Consider the following 18,714-nt stretch of genomic DNA (forward strand, 5'->3'; position numbering starts at 1 on the left):
AGTCACTTTATATACCTTTTTATAAACAGACATTACAGCTTGTCATAAAGCACAAGTGGCATTAATAACATTTAAGATGACTCCCTATAAACCACTTAGTGGGAGATGGAATTCAGCCATCACTGATTTTATTATTGAGTCCTACTGTCGAGTGTGAAAGTGAGTCTTCTCTGGAATAGAGAAAGCAGCTTTCAAAGTGTTTAAGTGACATTGAAAGATTCATTCCTTCAACATCCTGTGTCCTCTGTCACGTAAACTGTCAAAGGCAGAGTTACACAAGAAGGGAGACATACAGTAATGATATACAATGAGAGGACAACTGTAAACAGATTATCTAAGCAGGACAAATACATAAGCAAACTTTGAGAGGCTGAGTGAGAGAGTGAGTGCACATAAGGGGAAAAACTTCCACCAGCTGTTTTAACATATATTTATATATTCATTTTATTGAATAAGTATATTCTTCTTACAGATTTGCAGATAATTAGTCAGCCCACTTGCCACATCCTGGCTTTTCCCTAAAATTAACAAACTCAGTTTTTGTGATGACTATCAAGGGCACTACTCTTTATAATATCTCATCTATTGCACTGTCTGCCATCATTAGTGTCTGGTGGATGAATAGTACATTTAGATCATAAAGAGACATTTGTATTACAGAGAGTTTGTCCTCTTTTCCAGTTTGATCCAGATCCCTTTCTCCGGTCGCAAAATCAGCTCTCCAACCGGCCGCAGCTCCTCTCGCTTCTGGCATGCTTCGACGTTGAACTTACGCAGAATGGCTGCCAGAATCACCTTCTCCTCCATCAGTGCAAAACGCTGACCTGAGGGGCATCGTAGTGAAACGCACACACAAACACGCACATACAGCATTAATTCTTCACAGATTCAACTGCCCACTCTTAAGAAATTAAATCATGTATAGAAAACAGATCCACAAAAACCACAAAATAAAGCTTCTCCTGCTCTTCTCACCTATGCAGTTGCGGAGTCCGGCAGAGAAGGGGATGTAGGCGTATGGAGGCCGTCCAACCGAGTTCTCCGAAAGAAAACGCTCAGGCCTGAACTCCTCAGGTTCAGGAAAGTATCGTGGGTCACGGTGAAGAGCATAGGTGACGATGATCACATTGGCACCTTTGGGAACCTTGAAACCATCTGAAGGTAAAAACAACTTTGTTAAAAGAAGAAAAATGTAGGATTGTGAATTTCACAGTATAAACTTATGCCAATGACAGACAGATAGGAGATGTCCAAATCTATTGCTCATAACTTGATCATCGTTTTTACTGGTTATAATGATTGTGTAATCGCCAAATTATTTCATATTGTCTGGGAGAAAAGGTTTTTATTGCAATGATATCATACAGAATTTTGCAGAAAATAAAATCCCAGTTGTAATAGAGGTGAATTATATGTTATGTGATGCCTGTGTTTGATTAATGCCATATTCAAGCTGTCTTTGCCTTGAATTCTTGATCAAAGAAGACACTACCTTTATATATTATATAATCCACCAGCAGCTACAGTACCATAGCTCATTTTACTCTTCCTACACATGGACTGATTGAAATGTACGTCTCCCTCTTCACATTGTCGCTGTTCTTATTAATTTGGTAATAAAAATAAAAATAAAAATAAACTCATAGGAAATTGAGGAGGAGCTAAAATAAATGGATTGTGACAAAGAAAACAATTTTTTTAATGAAAAAAAAAACACAGAGGTTGCCTGGCTTTCCTTGGCTTATTGTTGAAGGGGGAAAAAAGAGAAAATACCACTGCCTCAGGGGATTTGCACTCAACAAATGAATGTTTCATTTAAGTGTCATCACTCATCTGCAACTCACTGATATGGCAGTCTTCACGGATGCCGCGAGCGAAGAACGGCACAGAGGGATAGAGTCGCAGGGCTTCTTTGATCACGCACTCCAGGTATCTGAGGTTCTTCAGGTCCTCTGTGTTTATGGGCCGGTCAGATGTACCTTTGCACATTAAACAGGAAATGTTGTGAAGCTACTCAGCAGAGACTATAGATAAACAGAGCAGAGCATATAGATCTTAGATAATACGCCCATTGATAAATTTGAGCTTTGCTTTCCCGCTGATGCACTTTTGCCTATACTGTATGTTCTTGACATATTCATAACATACATGTACTCTCCCACCCACTACACTAGATAAAGTTTGGGCATGCCACATATTGTATTGATAAAGGTCAAGGTCAAGTCTTCTCAGCACTGATCTTTATACTGTAGGTGTTCACTGATTTTGAACATGTGATAAAATACATGCTTCTGTTTTTTGAACCTCAAACTGGTGTTATCGTGGTATCTATTGTTTCTACATGGCCGTGTAGCTCACGTCATGGAAAAATGCATGGCGGCCATGGTAAATCCACACACGGGTGGAAATAATTCAATTACTCCATGTATTTTGGCAAAGATTTTCACAGCTATTATCCCCGTTTAAGCTCCCCTAGACTTGTAAAGAACAAATGAGTCTGAACAAAGATGAGTCAAGGCCTTCGGGCAGAGAAAATAAATGATGTCATGAAAGTGAGAACGCGTGTTGTCATTGGGGGGTAGAGAGACGGGATGTTGCTGTTACCGAACACCTCCTGAAGCTCTTGTTGAACTTTGCTGTGCGCCTCAGGGTGGGAGCCCAGCAGATGTAGAGCCCAGTTCATAGCGGCTGCCGTAGTGTCATGACCCTGCAAAATAAAGACAGCTGAAGTTAAATACAGATTTTTTTTAACTTTAGATCATAAAGTAACTAGATGTTTTAATCACAATATTGTCGTCATCTTGGCATGCTAGCAAACAACCACAAACATCAGATCAAGTGTTGCAGCCGATCTGATGCACAGGTATATGCAGTATAACCACTTAAAATTCATCAATAAAAAATACATTCAGTATACCCACCACAACAAAACTAACCATAGTCTATGTGATACAGGTATGAACGATGTACTGTAGGCTACCCACAAAACCATTAGGATTTCAGTATACCCACTGCAACAAATTAGACTACACCACTAATCAGACACCCAACTACCCTGCAGACCTGAGGTTCACTGCCAAGTGGGATGCTAATTCACCGTGGCTTTATCGCTATAATTAACTCCCTTTTCCATTACAACATTCATCTTGTGATCCACTTCTTGTATGAAATATTGTTTGGTGGAGCTTTATATAACTTTTGAGTTTTGTTCATGGGCACTAACCTCAAACATGAACGTGTCCACTTCCTCCTGAATGTCCTCATGACTCATCTTGTTGCCGTTCTCATCTGTAGTCTTCAGGAGCATGTCCAGAAACACCTGTCTTTTCTTTCTTGTGGCCTGGTCAGAGTCGTTGTCTGACTCAGCAGAGGAAATATTCTCTGCTCTTTCATGTATCACCTGAGATGAAAGGAGGTGGAAATAAATACACAGAGTGTTCACCTAACCAAAACCATTCATTTTCAGGCCGCTGGCTCCATGAAATACTCACTTTGTTTGTGAAGGAGTGTAGGACCTTGAGGGCCTTTTCCTGTTCCTGACCATCACCAAAGTACTTGTATACAAAGTCAGGCCAAAACCAAGGCATCCTCTGTCTGCGGCTGACATAGTCACTCATTCTGAGGACAAAAAAATGAAAACATTTTTAAGTCATTATTCTCCTTATACATAAGTTTTTAAAATACAGACAAAAAAAATGACTTACTTGTACACACTTTTCACATATTCTGACTCAGAGTTGCTCTGAGCGCAAACCTTCTTTCCCATTGCAGTTTCTGAAAAGACATCAGTGCATGAATCCAGAATCTTGCATAAGCCACCCAGCATATTTTATATGCATAAGATGTTAAAAAAAAAATGTTTATCCATACTTGCAGATTTAACATTCATATACTCACCACAGATAATGTCCAGAGCACAGAGGGTGATGTGATTGAAGCAGTTGAATGTACCCTTCCCCGCCTGTTTCTCCAGCTTCTCCACCAGGATCTCCGCCTGCTCGTTCATCACCTCCACGAAGTCTGCCAGGATGGAGAAATGGAAGGTGGGTGTCAGCATCTTCCGCCGCTGACGCCACTTTTGTCCAGTGCTGCTCAAAGGGAGGGAAACGAGTCAAAGTGAGTTTAAGAGTGTGGGGGAACATTTGGGCCCTTGTACTGTACATATTCTTTAAACAAAAACAAACAAAAAAAACCTAATTCATAGAAAATAAGAAATGACAGGAGAAGCAGAAATTACCTTTGCTCTTTTTTAAGAGGAGGAGGATTACAGGTACACACCTAGTAAGAAGACCGGTTCCAAGCCATGGGTGGAGGAAGTTGTATGCATAAGCTTTGTCCATGTGAACGGAGTTATTCAGAATTGTCTATAAAAGACACAAAAGCAGGCAACAATGATTGTATACTGTAAATTCAGGCTTCAAACACAGGCGGAGATGCAACTGTTTTAATGATTAGCAGTAGCAATTGTGCAAAATATATACTGCAGTCCCAGCATCAACAGTGTAGTGAAATGCATTGTAAAGCAAGAAAGTAGCCCCCACTCATTAGACGGAAGTTCTTTTACACATAGTGGGTCTCATTCATGAAACGTGAGTAACACTGTGTGTAGATTTGCACATAAAAGCTCACTCTACTAAAACTCTACTCCGGATTCATGAACGGTGCGGGAAACTCAGATTTGATCGTAAACACGTGTGTAACTTCATGAATGCCAACCCATCGTAAACTAACAACACGCCCCCGGTGATCAGCAATTAGCATAGATCTCCATACATGAATGGCCATATAAGGAGATCCTGACCACCATATTAGGAGGTAGGTGCATCCTGCTCACCTGCGGCCATGACGCAATCAAGGAAAGAGGGAGAGAGAGAAAAAAAGAGAGATCACGTATCAAAGGCCGCGTTCAGACTGCAGGCAAATCTGATTCATATCTGATTCCTTCTCATATCCGATTTTTAGGGCTGACTGTCCACACTGATTTTAGCAAGTGTCCAAATCGCATTTGGCTCTGTTCAGACTGGGCCACATTATTGACCCATCTGACAGGTTGCTGTAGCAACGACGTCGGAGCGGAGGCTCCGCCGTATGTGACAGGCGATGCCTCGCGGACGCAGCGGCTGCAGCACCGGGCAGATCAGCTGCAGCACAGTGATCTGCCCGGTGCTGCAGCCGCACTGCCCCGCTAGTTTCAACCTCAGCCCGCCTGGTGTGTCTGTGTGTGTGTACGTGAGGACGTGTGTACGTGTACCAGAGACTGGTGTGCGTGTGTGTGCAGCCACAGAGACGGGAAACTCCAGCACTCCAGAGCTGGGAGCGCGACGGCAGTCGGCTCCCAGGCAGTTTGCATAAAATAAAAGTAACAAGGAGGAAATTGATATTTAACTGGAGCTCACGGGACCGTACGGGACCTGTAACACAGTGACAGCGCCGCGGAGAGTGACGTCACGGACAGTCAGAACCGATCTGAGTGTTTGGAGCTGTTCAGACTGAGACGCATCTGTCCAAATGAGATCTGAAACTACCTCCTGGAGGTGGTTTCGATCCGTTTTGCAAAAATCGGATTTCATGTGATTTGGGACTGTTCAGACTTAAAAAGAGCCATCCAGTTCCAATCTGGATGGGATAAAAATCGGATTTTTGCTGGCAGTCTGAACGCAGCCTTCATTTTGGGTGAAGTGGAGTCCAGAAAAAATATTTAATTCTCTTCTGTTAGTAGTGGTGTGACTGGGACAGGTCAAAGGCGTGGAGGGAAGAAACAGATTTAGTGAATTAAGTAGGCCTATCCTTGGTTGATTAAAGAACCGTTTAAGAAGTAAAGCCAGAATAGTTCGATATGAAACATGAAAGAAAAAGAAAAAAAAAACACAACTACAGAGCTACAGCAGCGACGGGAGGAGGAGGCTCTTCACAGCCTCAGCTGTAGAGGAACATGGTTGTATCAACACATGAAGTTATATAGGCAGGTTATATTGTTACAGAAGCACCAGCCGTCTGTCACAGCTCCATCCAAACCGGTGCTGACTGGGTGAAGTGTGCGCCCACCGAGCGTGTAGCAACACAAAAAAGTTTTTTTTCCGGTTTTATATCAGATTATTTTCATCATTAGATGGAGCTTTGACGTGTTTGTGCGTGTCCGATCCCTAAAACGTCTCTCTCTCCAAATATTTCTAATTGTTTGTCATGTTTAAATTACGTGTTTCAAAGGCGTCGGCGTATTTTGAACATGAGAGAGAGTAATACGGATTAAAATTGTAATTTTCAACAGTGAGTGAGTTGAAGCAGTATTTATTTGCATTCCTACATTTACACAAGCGCTACACACAGACCGGAGCAGGTGTAGATTTTGTGAGTAGCTACGAAAAAATCAGCACTACTAAAAGATTGATGAATGCGGAAATCCACGTAAATGTGCGCTGCTCAGGGTTTACACACAAATCCGTGCTGCTCACGTTTCATGAATGAGACCCAGTATGTGTTAGGTGGGTGTGGGCAGTTGCTTTACATGTCACTGAGCTGGAAACACATGGTGACCCGTAGATAAGATAAGATACAGGTTACAGAAGATAAAGCATAAAGACATCTTTGAGTACCACATGCAGAATAATTGTATAGCCTACTTGTTGTGAATGTGGAGCTGTAAGTCAACATACCTCAACAGTTTCAGCACTATACAGAATCACAAATGGCACCGGCCCAATCCAGAGTTTAAACATTGTTTGATCTCTGAACTCACGGGTGAAATCCTCAATTTGACGGAAGAAATCTGAAACAAAGAAACAGCTGCAGGTTATATACAGTACACAGTAACAGAGCTTTATCCAATCAGTTAAAGTCAGCCTGTGTTATATTTTTGCACAGTTTGAGTTCTACTGATATTTCATGACTTGTCTGCACATACGCAGTTTAAATCTACTAATGCAGCATCCTCCAGCAGCATGTTGACTACCCTCTTACCTCCTGCATTGGTTTTCAACTGCAAGGCGTTTCCAATGAAGGGGTATGTTGGCGCCAACTCAGGAATAGGCTTCATCTGAAACCACTGATGCAGGTAACCGCTGAGCAGTTTGTAGGTGATGTAGGTCAGGGCAGCAACGAAGACGCTGACTCCAAGTAAAGAAATCATGTTGCCACCAAGTGAAACTGCCATCTTTTCCTTGCAGGCTGTGCACACAGTTCGTCTCTGTGTGTGTTGTAAAGTTACCATTCGCGTTCATTATGTAGTGGCGGTCTAGTATGTGCAAGGTTAACTCCTCCTCTCTGCTGTTAATCCATTGAAAATTTACTAGGGCAAGGGGGATCACTGTGTTTACAGCAGTATCATAATGTAGGCAATGTTATACACTGATTTAGTGGGAAGTACAAATATGGCAGATATAGAATATGAAAGTTTCACTCTTAAAGAGTACCCACTTTGTTAAATATTGGCACAGATTATATAAGAGGATGTTAATGATTTACCATCAGAGCTGACCGGCCCCCAACAAGGCCTTTGTCCGACTTAACCTCACCCTGTCTAGTATTTTTCATGGCACGCTAGACTTTTTAATGAATGACAGCCTTATCCCACATATCATGATTAGGTTTCACCGTTGAAAGCTCTAAAATGATGCAGATAAAAACAGAGGAGTGTTGGCCATATATTAGCTCAGGGGTTCTCAAACCTTTCCATGCCAAGGCTCCCTGAATAACATTAGCTTCTAGCTGGGGACCTCCCTTGCAAACCAGGTCAACACTGCAGTGTATAAAGTCATGAATAATATTTTTGACTGGCAGGCAATTAGAAAAATGAGCATGGCAAATAAGGTTTTGATATGTTACATTATTATCAATTATATTTGATAATAATGATCAAAATATAATTATTATTTTTTTTTGTTATTTGCATTTTTTCTCAGCTTCAATTTCTCCTCCAATTTGCTGAGGACCCCCTAGCACCCTCTGGTGGCCACCTACTTTGAAAACCACTGTATTACATGGGCATGGCTATTTAACCATTTGAATCATAAGTACTAATGTTTAAATAATGATCATCAGTCATCCATAAATTTTACATATTGGTGGTTTTTATTTCATGGTGTAATTAGAAACATATTTATCGGATTGACTTTAGCAGTGAATAAGTAAGTAGTAGTGTAAACACAGTTTCTGGACTTTTTCATTTTTGAGGTCATGGTTAGTTTGACCAGTTACTGTAAATCATTATCTCTTTGACCAAAATAAACATCAGGGCCACTGCTGTTGTTCACACTGAGTACATCTGACTCTATTGGTGGGCATGTTGCTCTCTTTTTTAAAAGCCCTTTTTTATTCTATATTATGTAGCTATAGAAAAACTTGAATTGAACCTGGGAGCTGACCAAGGTATTTCTAAAGTATTGGCTATCCCCCTGCTGCATGTTAGGGTTCACAAAGGTTCATTAAAAGACACTTGTCCCTCATATCCTGCAGAGTCAGTCAGCTTGGTGCCTTGTCAAAGTAACCAAAAAGTGCATCTACTGAACTTAAGTTTCTCTCTTTTAAAAGTTTGGAGAAAAAAATGTTGCTCTCCTGCTATTGGATATTTAACTTAAAACATGGCTGTTAACATTGACCTTTGGCTCCTTAAATATGACTTTGTTTTGAGCTGCAGCTGTGCAGTGTGTATCTTCTTGTATTATCATACTGAGTACAAAGTCCCACTTTCTAGTAATCTTATTGATCAAAGGAAATATTGTACTTCCTTGTTACAACCACTAGATGTCAGAGTGGCACAATATTCAGTCAATCTGAAGTACAAGACACCCATATGTACAGTACATACCGTATACATACATATTATTTGAATTATTTTGATCAATTCAAATTTTATTCACTTCAGCATACAAATTATTACTAAGAATGTGTTGTTGAGACTTCATTTATAATTTACATTAGATTGCGCTTTTGAAAACAGTACTTAAACATGATGCATTTGCATCACTTGGACAGGCAAAGAACTGTACACACTCATACAAACATAAATAGCAGTATACCAGCATCATCAAACTATGGTGGAGCCAAGCCACATGGAGCAGCATGGGAGCTATGAAGGCCACAGATTTCTACTCAGCTGGCACTATATCTTAGACATACTGCCTGAGTATTACTGTAAAAACATACTAAGTTCAGAACAAACACAATAGAAGAACAGAGAGTTCCTTAAATATTATGATTAAGGAATTCATTATTTTTCCAGTTCTACATACAGACAGCAAAACAATCAGTGACTGGTACGTATTCGACTCAACTGATAATTACATAAATAAATATGTAAATATTCCAACTCAAACTTTCAATTGTTATCAATGAAAAACAGTCACTGTGTCAATCGATTAGTCATGCCAAGTGCTATGAGGAGTTTCTGGTGAAAGGCCGGCACCCTCTCCTTGTGGTCATGCCAATCCAGGATACATCTTGAGCGCAACATGCCCCTGCGGAGGAAGAGTGACTGAGACAACTTGTAGTCATGCACATCCTGCAGGAAGATCAGAACCACAGAGTCCCTGCTGGCTTCAATGACTTCATTAAGTGCATGATGGGCTTTAAATCTGGATGTGGAGAGACAAACATAGAGAGCTAATTAACGCTCACCATATTTCAACTGTCCAGCACAGATATAAGCAGTATAATCAATTAAAAATATACTTCACATGACAAAATTGAAAAGAATGTATTAAATAAAGCAGTATATGTTTGATTTACCGTCTACACCAGGGATCTTCGAGAAGAGTTTCAGTGACGACAAACACGATTTTACGGGACACCCTCATATTATCCATGATGGATTCAAGCAGTGGCATCCCAGGAACTCCATCTCGGTCCTCCAAACAAAACCTGCACCTTTTATCCTCTAAGGGCACCATGATCTTTTCCACCCATCTGCTGTCTTCCTCTGCGTGTATAATGTAAGCGTCATATTCAAATTCCCTGCCCTCTTCAACACTGGCGTCACTAAATCCTAACGTGCGATTGATCAGTATGTTCCAATAAAACTGGATCCTCCAACCATGGAACCGGACCAGAAGTGCAGTTACCATCAGCATCATGACAGCTGTGCTGCTCAGTATGTAAAGAGCCTGAAACGGGGTCATGTCTTTGCAAGAGAGAGTGTCAAAGTCCATGATTGAGCGATTGAAGTATGAACGCGGCGTGTTGCACTTATACTGGGTTCTGAGATCTGGCACAGCAGTTGTGTTGGTGTTATTCAACCATGTGACAAACCAAAGGATGCTCTCACATGTGCAGTCCAGTGGATTCTTCTCCATGAGAAGAAGACTGAGGTTGCTCATGGGAACTTTGAACACTTCAGGCCTCACAGATGTGATCAGGTTCTTCTCTAAACGTAAATCCCGCAGTGATGTCAGTTCATCAAACACAGAGTCCTTAAGACTGTTCAGAAGATTGTTTCCGAGGCTTAGTTCACTGAGGTTATGCAAACCTCTGAGACCCTCCTCTGGGATCTCATCCAGTCCATTACTATCCATCAGTAAGGTGCTCAAGTTCTGTACCCTATTGAGGAACAATACTGGCCCACCTGGGTTGGCACTCTTCCACAACCGAGCTAAGTTATTGTGTTGGAGCTTCAGCACCTTCAAATTCACAAGGCCCTCAAATGTATTCTCTCTGATGTTAGCAATGTTGTTGTTACTGAGATCCAGATAGGTGAGGTGGATCAGGGGTTTGAATGGAGAGGGATCCAGATTCGAACCTGTGATATTAATGCTTTTTGCCAAAGTCAGAACCATAAGATTGGGCACGTTTACAAATGTAGTGGGGCTTAGTTTGACTTTCTGGTAGTTGTCACTCATGTACATCACTTGGACCTCACTGAGGCCTTCAAACTCTGCACCAGTGAGAATTTGATTTATAAAATTATGATCAAGAAGGAGAATGGTGAGGTTTTTGAAAACTGAAAAGCTTCCAGGATTAATGTGTGATATATCTGCTCCTCTCAGATCCAGCCGTCTGAGAGGGGATCCTGCGAGTGACACAAAGGTCTGGTCACTGATGTTTCTGAGTGACGTGTAAGTAGTCCAACTCAAATCGAGGTCCTTAAGACTTGTCAAGCCTGTAAACGTGTATTCTGTGATTGCCCGAACTGTTGTATACTGTAACGTTAAACTCTCCAAGGCGCTTAGCGGTTGGAAAGTGTAATCATCGATGATTGGAGTGGCAGAGGTGTGACCTTTCACCAGAGCTTTTGTCATTTCAAGTTCTTTCAAACTTCTCAGTCCCTGAAATGTGTCTTTAGTCAGGTGCTTGAAGTTGTTATTAGCTAAAATGAGCGTCTCAAGTCTGGGCAGCCACTGAAACGAGCCTTTATCTATTTTAGCCATGCCATTCGCAGACAGATCCAGAAATGTTATATTTTCTTCCTGCAGCCCTGTAAAAGTTGTGTTCAAGAGTGTGACCAGATTCATCTTCCGAAGAGATAGTGCCTCAATGGATGTTCCTGACAGCTCCCGGCAGAGTTTGGAAATAACCTGGATGTTCATCTTGCTCCCATCCATGATTAAAGTCTGCAGGCTTGAAATGGGCTTAAGGCAACCAGGCTCCAACTGCAACACAACAAAACAGAAATCTTATATCAAGACAAAAAAGGGAAACAAAACACACAACTGAAACTAAGGTAATACAACACATCTACTGGTTCTCAATTTCATTTCTCATTTCCAGGTTAATTTCTTACCACTCTTAGAGGCAAGTGTGAGAGATTGAGGACTTGAATAAAGGGCGAATGGCTAAGGAAGGAAAAGTCATCTTTCGCCAGAGTGCCGAAGTCATTGGACGCCAGACTGAGGTTCATGAGTCCAGGCAGCTGAGGCTGAGAGCCGAGCTTGGCTGACAGTAGTTTGTTTGTGGAAACATCAAGAGATTTCAGGTTCTGTTAATCATGACACATGAACAAACACAAAATGTAGTGTTATATGCAAGGTTTATCAAACAGAAGGTCCCCATAAGTGATGTGAGATATAGGCTATTGGTTTTTAGGGAAACCTTTACCTGTAGGGCAGAGAAGGGATCTCCTTTAAGCTTAAGCCGATTGCTAGCCATATTCAACCGTGTTAGACTGGTACAGTTGCTCAGATCCTCTTTCTTGAGCAAATGAACTTCGTTGTGTTCAATGATCAGAGTCTGTAGCTGAGGCAGTGTCTGGCATAGACGCTCGTCCAGTTTGGTGATACTGTTGTAACTGACATCGAGGTAGATGAGTCCTGGGTACGGGCTTAGTGACAGAGGGGAAAGCGCCACCAGTCGGTTGTGAGACATATCCAAGCTGGTGATGTTCCTAGGGAGGTTTTGAGGGGTCGCATTGAGGCTGAGGTGGCTGCAGTCGGCTCTGCCATCTTCCACAAAGCAGGACGTCCTCTTCTGGGAGGCTATGCATTGGTACGGGCCGGTCAGAATATAACATATGTAGGAGCCATATTTGCGCTTTTATTTTTGGTGTTTGTACTTGGCGGGTTTTATTGTTGTAACCTCCGTTGACACCGGAAGTGGCGTCACGCGCTTCCGGGTCGCGGGGGTATTTAGGGCCAGGACAATTAGTGCCAGGTGTGCTGGTCGAAGGCATACAGTTTTGACCGTGTCTTTATGTGCTTTCGTGTCCCATCCGCCAAGGAGGTATTGTGTATTTTGTTATAATAAATGTGTGTTTTAGCACAAACCCTCGCCTTGGGCACCTTTTGTTGTTAGCTGCACTAGCACGCGTCCGAACACTGGAGACCAGCAACCGTGCCCCTCTTATAGGGAAAAGAAGGGCACGTACAAAAGTCAAAACTGTATGCCTTCGACCAGCACACCTGGCACTAATTGTCCTGGCCCTAAATACCCCCGCGACCCGGAAGCGCGTGACGCCACTTCCGGTGTCAACGGCGGTTACAACAATAAAACCCGCCAAGTACAAACACCAAAATAAAAGCGCAAATATGGCTCCTACACACCGGGCCCCAAATTGCTTCTGGGAGCAACCAGGGCAATTTATAAACATACATACATAACAGGAGCCATACAACAAGCAAACAGTAATAATCAATATTCAGTCAAAAGCTGTGGTGGCGGGATGGCAACCCGCAGCCCCAATGGCTCCGGTGGCAGACCGGCAGCTCCAGCAGCTTCCGCTGACGACGACCAGCAGCCCCTATGGCCACGGTGCAGACCGGCAGCTCCAGCTCCAACTGCTCTGCGGTGACGACCCGCAGCCCCTATGGCTGCGGGGACGACCCGCAGCTTCACTGCTCCGCGCCGCAGCCGCTCTGTTGCCGCCGCGCCGCTCCACCGCCCCGCTGCGAGTGTAGATCCGCAGCCCCAATAGCTGCGGTGGCAGCCGGCAGCTCCGGCAGCTCCGTTGACGGTGACCCGCAGCCCCTATGGCTACGGCCACGGCAGGCAGCTCCCGCAGCTCTGCTGACGGCCAGCTCTCCACTCGCTCCGCTGGCTCCGACATCCTGCAGCCCCTATGGGCTCCGGTGACGGCAGCGACTGGCTCGGTGGTGTGGCGCGGCTCAGGCCTGATCCCTCGCAACACGAACGGCGTTTGTTCTTCAGTGAAGACAGTTTTGACTTTTGTACGTGCCCTTCTTTTCCCTATAAGAAGGGCACGTACAAAAGTCAAAACTGTCTTCACTGAAGAACAAACGCCGTTCGTGTTGCGAGGGATCAGGCCTGAGCCGCGCCACGCCACCGAGCCAGGTCGCTGCCGTCACCGGAGCCATAGGGGCTGCAGGATGTTGGAGCCAGCGGAGCGAGTGGAGAGCTGGTCGTCAGCAGAGCTGCCTGCCGTGGCCGTAGCCATAGGGGCTGCGGGTCATCGTCAACGGAGCTGCCGGAGCTGCCGGCTGCCACCGCAGCTATTGGGGCTGCGGATCTACACTCGCAGCGGGGCGGTGGAGCGGCGCGGCGGCAACAGAGCGGCTGCGGCGCGGAGCAGTGAAGCTGCGGGTCGTCCCCGCAGCCATAGGGGCTGCGGGTCGTCACCGCGGAGCAGTTGGAGCTGGAGCTGCCGGTCTGCACCGTGGCCATTGGGGCCACCAGCTGAAGCTGCCGTTCATCACGTAGCCATAGGGGCTGCGGGTCGTCGTCAGCGGAAGCTGCTGGAGCTGCCGGTCTGCCACCGGAGCCATTGGGGCTGCGGGTTGCCATCCCGCCACCACAGCTTATTGACTGAATATTGGTTATTACTGTTTGCTTGTTGTATGGCTCCTGTTATGTATGTATGTTTATAAATTGCCCTGGTTGCTCCCAGAAGCAATTTGGGGCCCGGTGTGTAGGAGCCATATTTGCGCTTTTATTTTTGGTGTTTGTACTTGGCGGGTTTTATTGTTGTAACCTCCGTTGACACCGGAAGTGGCGTCACGCGCTTCCGGGTCGCGGGGGTATTTAGGGCCAGGACAATTAGTGCCAGGTGTGCTGGTCGAAGGCATACAGTTTTGACCGTGTCTTTATGTGCTTTCGTGTCCCATCCGCCAAGGAGGTATTGTGTATTTTGTTATAATAAATGTGTGTTTTAGCACAAACCCTCGCCTTGGGCACCTTTTGTTGTTAGCTGCACTAGCACGCGTCCGAACACTGGAGACCAGCAACCGTGCCCCTCTTATAGGGAAAAGAAGGGCACGTACAAAAGTCAAAACTGTCTTCACTGAAGAACAAACGCCGTTCGTGTTGCGAGGGATCAGGCCTGAGCCGCGCCACACCACCGAGCCAGGTCGCTGCCGTCACCGGAGCCATAGGGGCTGCAGGATGTCGGAGCCAGCGGAGCGAGTGGAGAGCTGGCCGTCAGCAGAGCTGCGGGAGCTGCCTGCCGTGGCCGTAGCCATAGGGGCTGCGGGTCACCGTCAACGGAGCTGCCGGAGCTGCCGGCTGCCACCGCAGCTATTGGGGCTGCGGATCTACACTCGCAGCGGGGCGGTGGAGCGGCGCGGCGGCAACAGAGCGGCTGCGGCGCGGAGCAGTGAAGCTGCGGGTCGTCCCCGCAGCCATAGGGGCTGCGGGTCGTCACCGCAGAGCAGTTGGAGCTGGAGCTGCCGGTCTGCACCGTGGCCATAGGGGCTGCTGGTCGTCGTCAGCGGAAGCTGCTGGAGCTGCCGGTCTGCCACCGGAGCCATTGGGGCTGCGGGTTGCCATCCCGCCACCACAGCTTTTGACTGAATATTGATTATTACTGTTTGCTTGTTGTATGGCTCCTGTTATGTATGTATGTTTATAAATTGCCCTGGTTGCTCCCAGAAGCAATTTGGGGCCCGGTGTGTAGGAGCCATATTTGCGCTTTTATTTTTGGTGTTTGTACTTGGCGGGTTTTATTGTTGTAACCTCCGTTGACACCGGAAGTGGCGTCACGCGCTTCCGGGTCGCGGGGGTATTTAGGGCCAGGACAATTAGTGCCAGGTGTGCTGGTCGAAGGCATACAGTTTTGACCGTGTCTTTATGTGCTTTCGTGTCCCATCCGCCAAGGAGGTATTGTGTATTTTGTTATAATAAATGTGTGTTTTAGCACAAACCCTCGCCTTGGGCACCTTTTGTTGTTAGCTGCACTAGCACGCGTCCGAACACTGGAGACCAGCAACCGTGCCCCTCTTATAGGGAAAAGAAGGGCACGTACAACATATGACGATGACCCATGTCAGGAGAAGAGAATGAGCGGAGTACATCGCTTCAGATACCTTTACAAACAGAAAGATAGAATCAAATCTGTGTGAGTCTTGAACTGATGTTTTAGACATGATGGAAAGAACAACATTACATCATGAATATGGAAAACAAGATATCAGATACACTGAGCAGACCTTAAACAATACTAAGACATATTCTTATTTGTACAAGTCCAATATTCACTCCACCCCTTCTGGAAACAAGTTAGGTGACAGTGAAGTGAAACACTTAGTTAAAAACAATGGCTCTCTGTGGGTAGCAACATCATAGTCTGATTCATGCGCCTTTAAAATACAACACTGTCCAGATGTATCATCAATATGCTGCTGAAAAGATCATTACTACATCATCATATCATATTACAACACAGACCTGAACCCATTTAAAAGCTGTCTCCAGAAGTATTTGCTCCAAGGGCATAATAATAATTATGATTAGGTTATTAGGCTACTATAGGGTTGCATGCATGTGCATCCTCATAGCACTCTTACTTAACACTATTTAGAAAATAAAAGCAGAGTTCTTACCAGCACAGAGTTGAAATAAACTCTAGATCCCCAGGAAACACACAGTCTCAGTTGCAGCTCAACCTTATGACACAGCCACTGCAGCAGTAAAACCAAGAAAATAAGGAAATGTGACGGCGCCCGCTCCGGTTTCGTTTCCACATAATGGTTTGGATGTTTGTCATGCAAGAGGAAAAGCAGTATTAGGAAAAGTACTCACATCCTACAAACCATCCTGAAGCCAGTGATGGCGTCCTCGGAGTTATTAAATATGCCCGATGTCTGATGTCACATATACTCTGATCAACATGGCTCCAGACATAGGTGAAGGTTTGGTGACGCGTGGTGTAATAGGCGAGGTCAGACAGTCACAGTTTGGGGCGGACATCTGAATAGGACTGTAACCGAAACCGTAATGCACACTCACTGTTGGTTACGGGTTACGTAAGGGCACATTAATAACAGATAGCCTATGACAAGAGCTCCACCTGAACAAAACTGTAAACGGACGCTTTGAACATTAATATGAGGAGGTCACGTTTGCGCTGTTTTCAATAAACAAACTTTGCGTGATAAAGTTGTGTGTGGGATGATTACCGTAAATATAGAAGTAGGCGTGCAAGACGTTTAGCGCTCAACCAGCAAAACTTTTCTGCGAACACTGTCATTGATTAGATTAAATGCCTGGTGTTGTATTGTTTGTTGTTTGGCTTTTTTTTTTAATTTCCTAAAAGATAAATCCATACTCACGCCTAATGTATGAGCACAATGTATCTTCTGCTGACAAGAACCAGCTTGTCTTCAGCCTGTGATGTCTCAACCACTTGATGAAACAGGTCTGATTTTGCCTTTTACAGTGATCCGTCCTACTGGAGAACAGGTGAAACATAAATTATTTGACCCATTATTTTGTACTGAACTGCAATGACATAGACTTGTCAATATCATATGAGACATTCAGTTTCAAGGTGCTGTGTAGACACAGTTGTGGTGTTGTTGAGTCCTACCTTCAGCCACCGGGTGACACACTTATATTTATTGTCACAAACAGAACTGAGTAGGACTTTGGCACCCAAAGAAAGAATGAGAATTATATCCATGGTTCAGGTTTAGTGGCAGCAGCTGCACTAAACTTCTGCACCTGTGGCTTATGGTTCTGCTAAACAGACTTTGTAACTATTCATATGCAGAAGTAGGGGGTTTCCCCAAAGGACCTGGGTGCTCAGATCCAAGAGAGATTTAGCACAGTAAACCACTAAGAACAGTGTGCATTAGCAAACCTTGAAAGAATATAACACACAAACATAAGTTGCCTGCAAACCACCACACTACATTTAATAGAATCAACATAAGGCTGCTGTGAATTGTCTTTGCAAAAGTATAAGTCGTAGTAAGTTGTGGTTCATATTTATTTGCATAATTACTCTCAAACCTGAAAGCTGCCCACGCCCAGCACAGCCTTTATGCCTCACTTGCTTTTGTTCAGTGGCACTTAAAAAGTTTTGAGGCATTACTCATTTAGTCAAGTTCAGGCAAGGAAAGAATCAGTTCTCTGATCATATGAATTGTTAATGTTTAAGTGGGAATTGTTTTATCACAGTACATATAAACGGTCCTTTTTCACAGGTTAACATGGGATAAATGAAACCTAAGTGACAAGAACACATCCAGGTAAAGTAAACACTAGAGGGCAGTAAAATACTGTTACTGGTCTTGTGCAGCAGTTGCTACAGGCGCATAGTGAATAGTGACTTACAGCTTTTTTTTCTTTTTTTTTTTTTAGGTATTTAGCATTGGATTTTGGCTTTATATGGAGCTTCAAGGGATGCTTGCCTCTCAAGGCTTCACCCAGTCTGAGCCCTGAAGAGCACAATAATAACGAGTCAAGTCAGCTGAGAGTAGAAAAGTATGGGATTTGTGTCTCTGTGTCAAACAGGACACAGAAATAAGACAGTAATAAAACGTAAATGAGATTTTGAGTGAAAATAGAATCTAGCTCTTATGAATCTACTTGATCGCTTTTATCTGTTGACATTATCTGAGGCATCGTCCACAGTTGCGACATCACCTGTTTATAGGCACATTTGTTGTAGGTCATCTTTCTCTGGGTGACTCAGATTAGATGGATGCAACTTGCTCTACCTGGGAAAAAAACAATAGCAAAACAATCCTGTTAACCAGTCTGTTAGCCTTCATTTGGAGCTTCTGTGCAGATTGATTTTTGGCTGTCTAAGAATGTTATTAGTGACAGATCAATTATTTTTGTTTCTATTTTTGACCCTTTTTATTTTAAATTGATGAGGTAGTTGTAAGGTGCATGCATCTTGAATGAAATGCATTTCCCCGAAGGCGTCCATTGCAAGTGAATGGATTGTGGCTAATCTGTCAAAGTGTCAGACTACATATCAGTATTAAACACTAAACACTCAACACTCAGTGCATTACTGAGACGACTGTCCAAACACCAATAAATTTGAAGGTAATGACATGGCTAAATCCATTTTGAAAGGTCAGTTGCAATGTAAAGGCAGAAATATCC

General features: G+C 44.0%; 2 protein-coding genes across 2 annotated transcripts; both read right to left on the minus strand.

Annotated features, from left to right (window-relative positions):
* Positions 1-426: 426 nt before the first annotated feature.
* Positions 427-7,192, minus strand: cyp4v2a (cytochrome P450, family 4, subfamily V, member 2a). The gene is made up of 11 exons (XM_085783238.1): positions 6,958-7,192; positions 6,654-6,766; positions 4,279-4,364; positions 3,898-4,088; positions 3,705-3,774; positions 3,492-3,618; positions 3,224-3,400; positions 2,605-2,707; positions 1,845-1,979; positions 976-1,155; positions 427-824 (listed from the first exon to the last, which is right to left on the minus strand). Exons 1-11 carry the CDS (start codon positions 7,148-7,150, stop codon positions 655-657), a joined length of 1,545 nt encoding a protein of 514 aa, XP_085639364.1. The 5' UTR covers positions 7,151-7,192; the 3' UTR covers positions 427-654.
* A 1,715-nt stretch (positions 7,193-8,907) lies between these two features.
* On the minus strand, positions 8,908-12,433 carry tlr3 (toll-like receptor 3). The gene is made up of 4 exons (XM_085782938.1): positions 12,025-12,433; positions 11,711-11,905; positions 9,724-11,579; positions 8,908-9,569 (listed from the first exon to the last, which is right to left on the minus strand). Exons 1-4 carry the CDS (start codon positions 12,289-12,291, stop codon positions 9,338-9,340), a joined length of 2,550 nt encoding a protein of 849 aa, XP_085639064.1. The 5' UTR covers positions 12,292-12,433; the 3' UTR covers positions 8,908-9,337.
* Between the last annotated feature and the right edge of the window lie 6,281 nt (positions 12,434-18,714).

Source organism: Trachurus japonicus, chromosome 1, assembly GCF_045865225.1.
Source record: "Trachurus japonicus isolate A0001 chromosome 1, Traja_1.0".
Taxonomy (NCBI): Eukaryota; Metazoa; Chordata; class Actinopteri; order Carangiformes; family Carangidae; genus Trachurus; species Trachurus japonicus.

Bases quoted from the DNA above. Each gene is read 5' to 3' on its own strand.
- cyp4v2a (XM_085783238.1), bottom strand. From the start codon at position 7,150: ATGGCAGTTTCACTTGGTGGCAACATGATTTCTTTACTTGGAGTCAGC. The intron at 3,619-3,704 runs GTAAGTCATTTT...TTTTGTCCTCAG, and splicing joins TATGTGAAAAGTGTGTACAA to AATGAGTGACTATGTCAGCC. The intron at 3,401-3,491 runs GTGAGTATTTCA...CTTTCATCTCAG, and splicing joins TACACTCCTTCACAAACAAA to GTGATACATGAAAGAGCAGA.
- tlr3 (XM_085782938.1), bottom strand. From the start codon at position 12,291: ATGTCTCACAACCGACTGGTGGCGCTTTCCCCTCTGTCACTAAGCCCG. The intron at 11,906-12,024 runs GTAAAGGTTTCC...CATGATTAACAG, and splicing joins ATCCCTTCTCTGCCCTACAG to AACCTGAAATCTCTTGATGT. The intron at 9,570-9,723 runs GTAAATCAAACA...CTCCACATCCAG, and splicing joins GAAGATCCCTGGTGTAGACG to ATTTAAAGCCCATCATGCAC.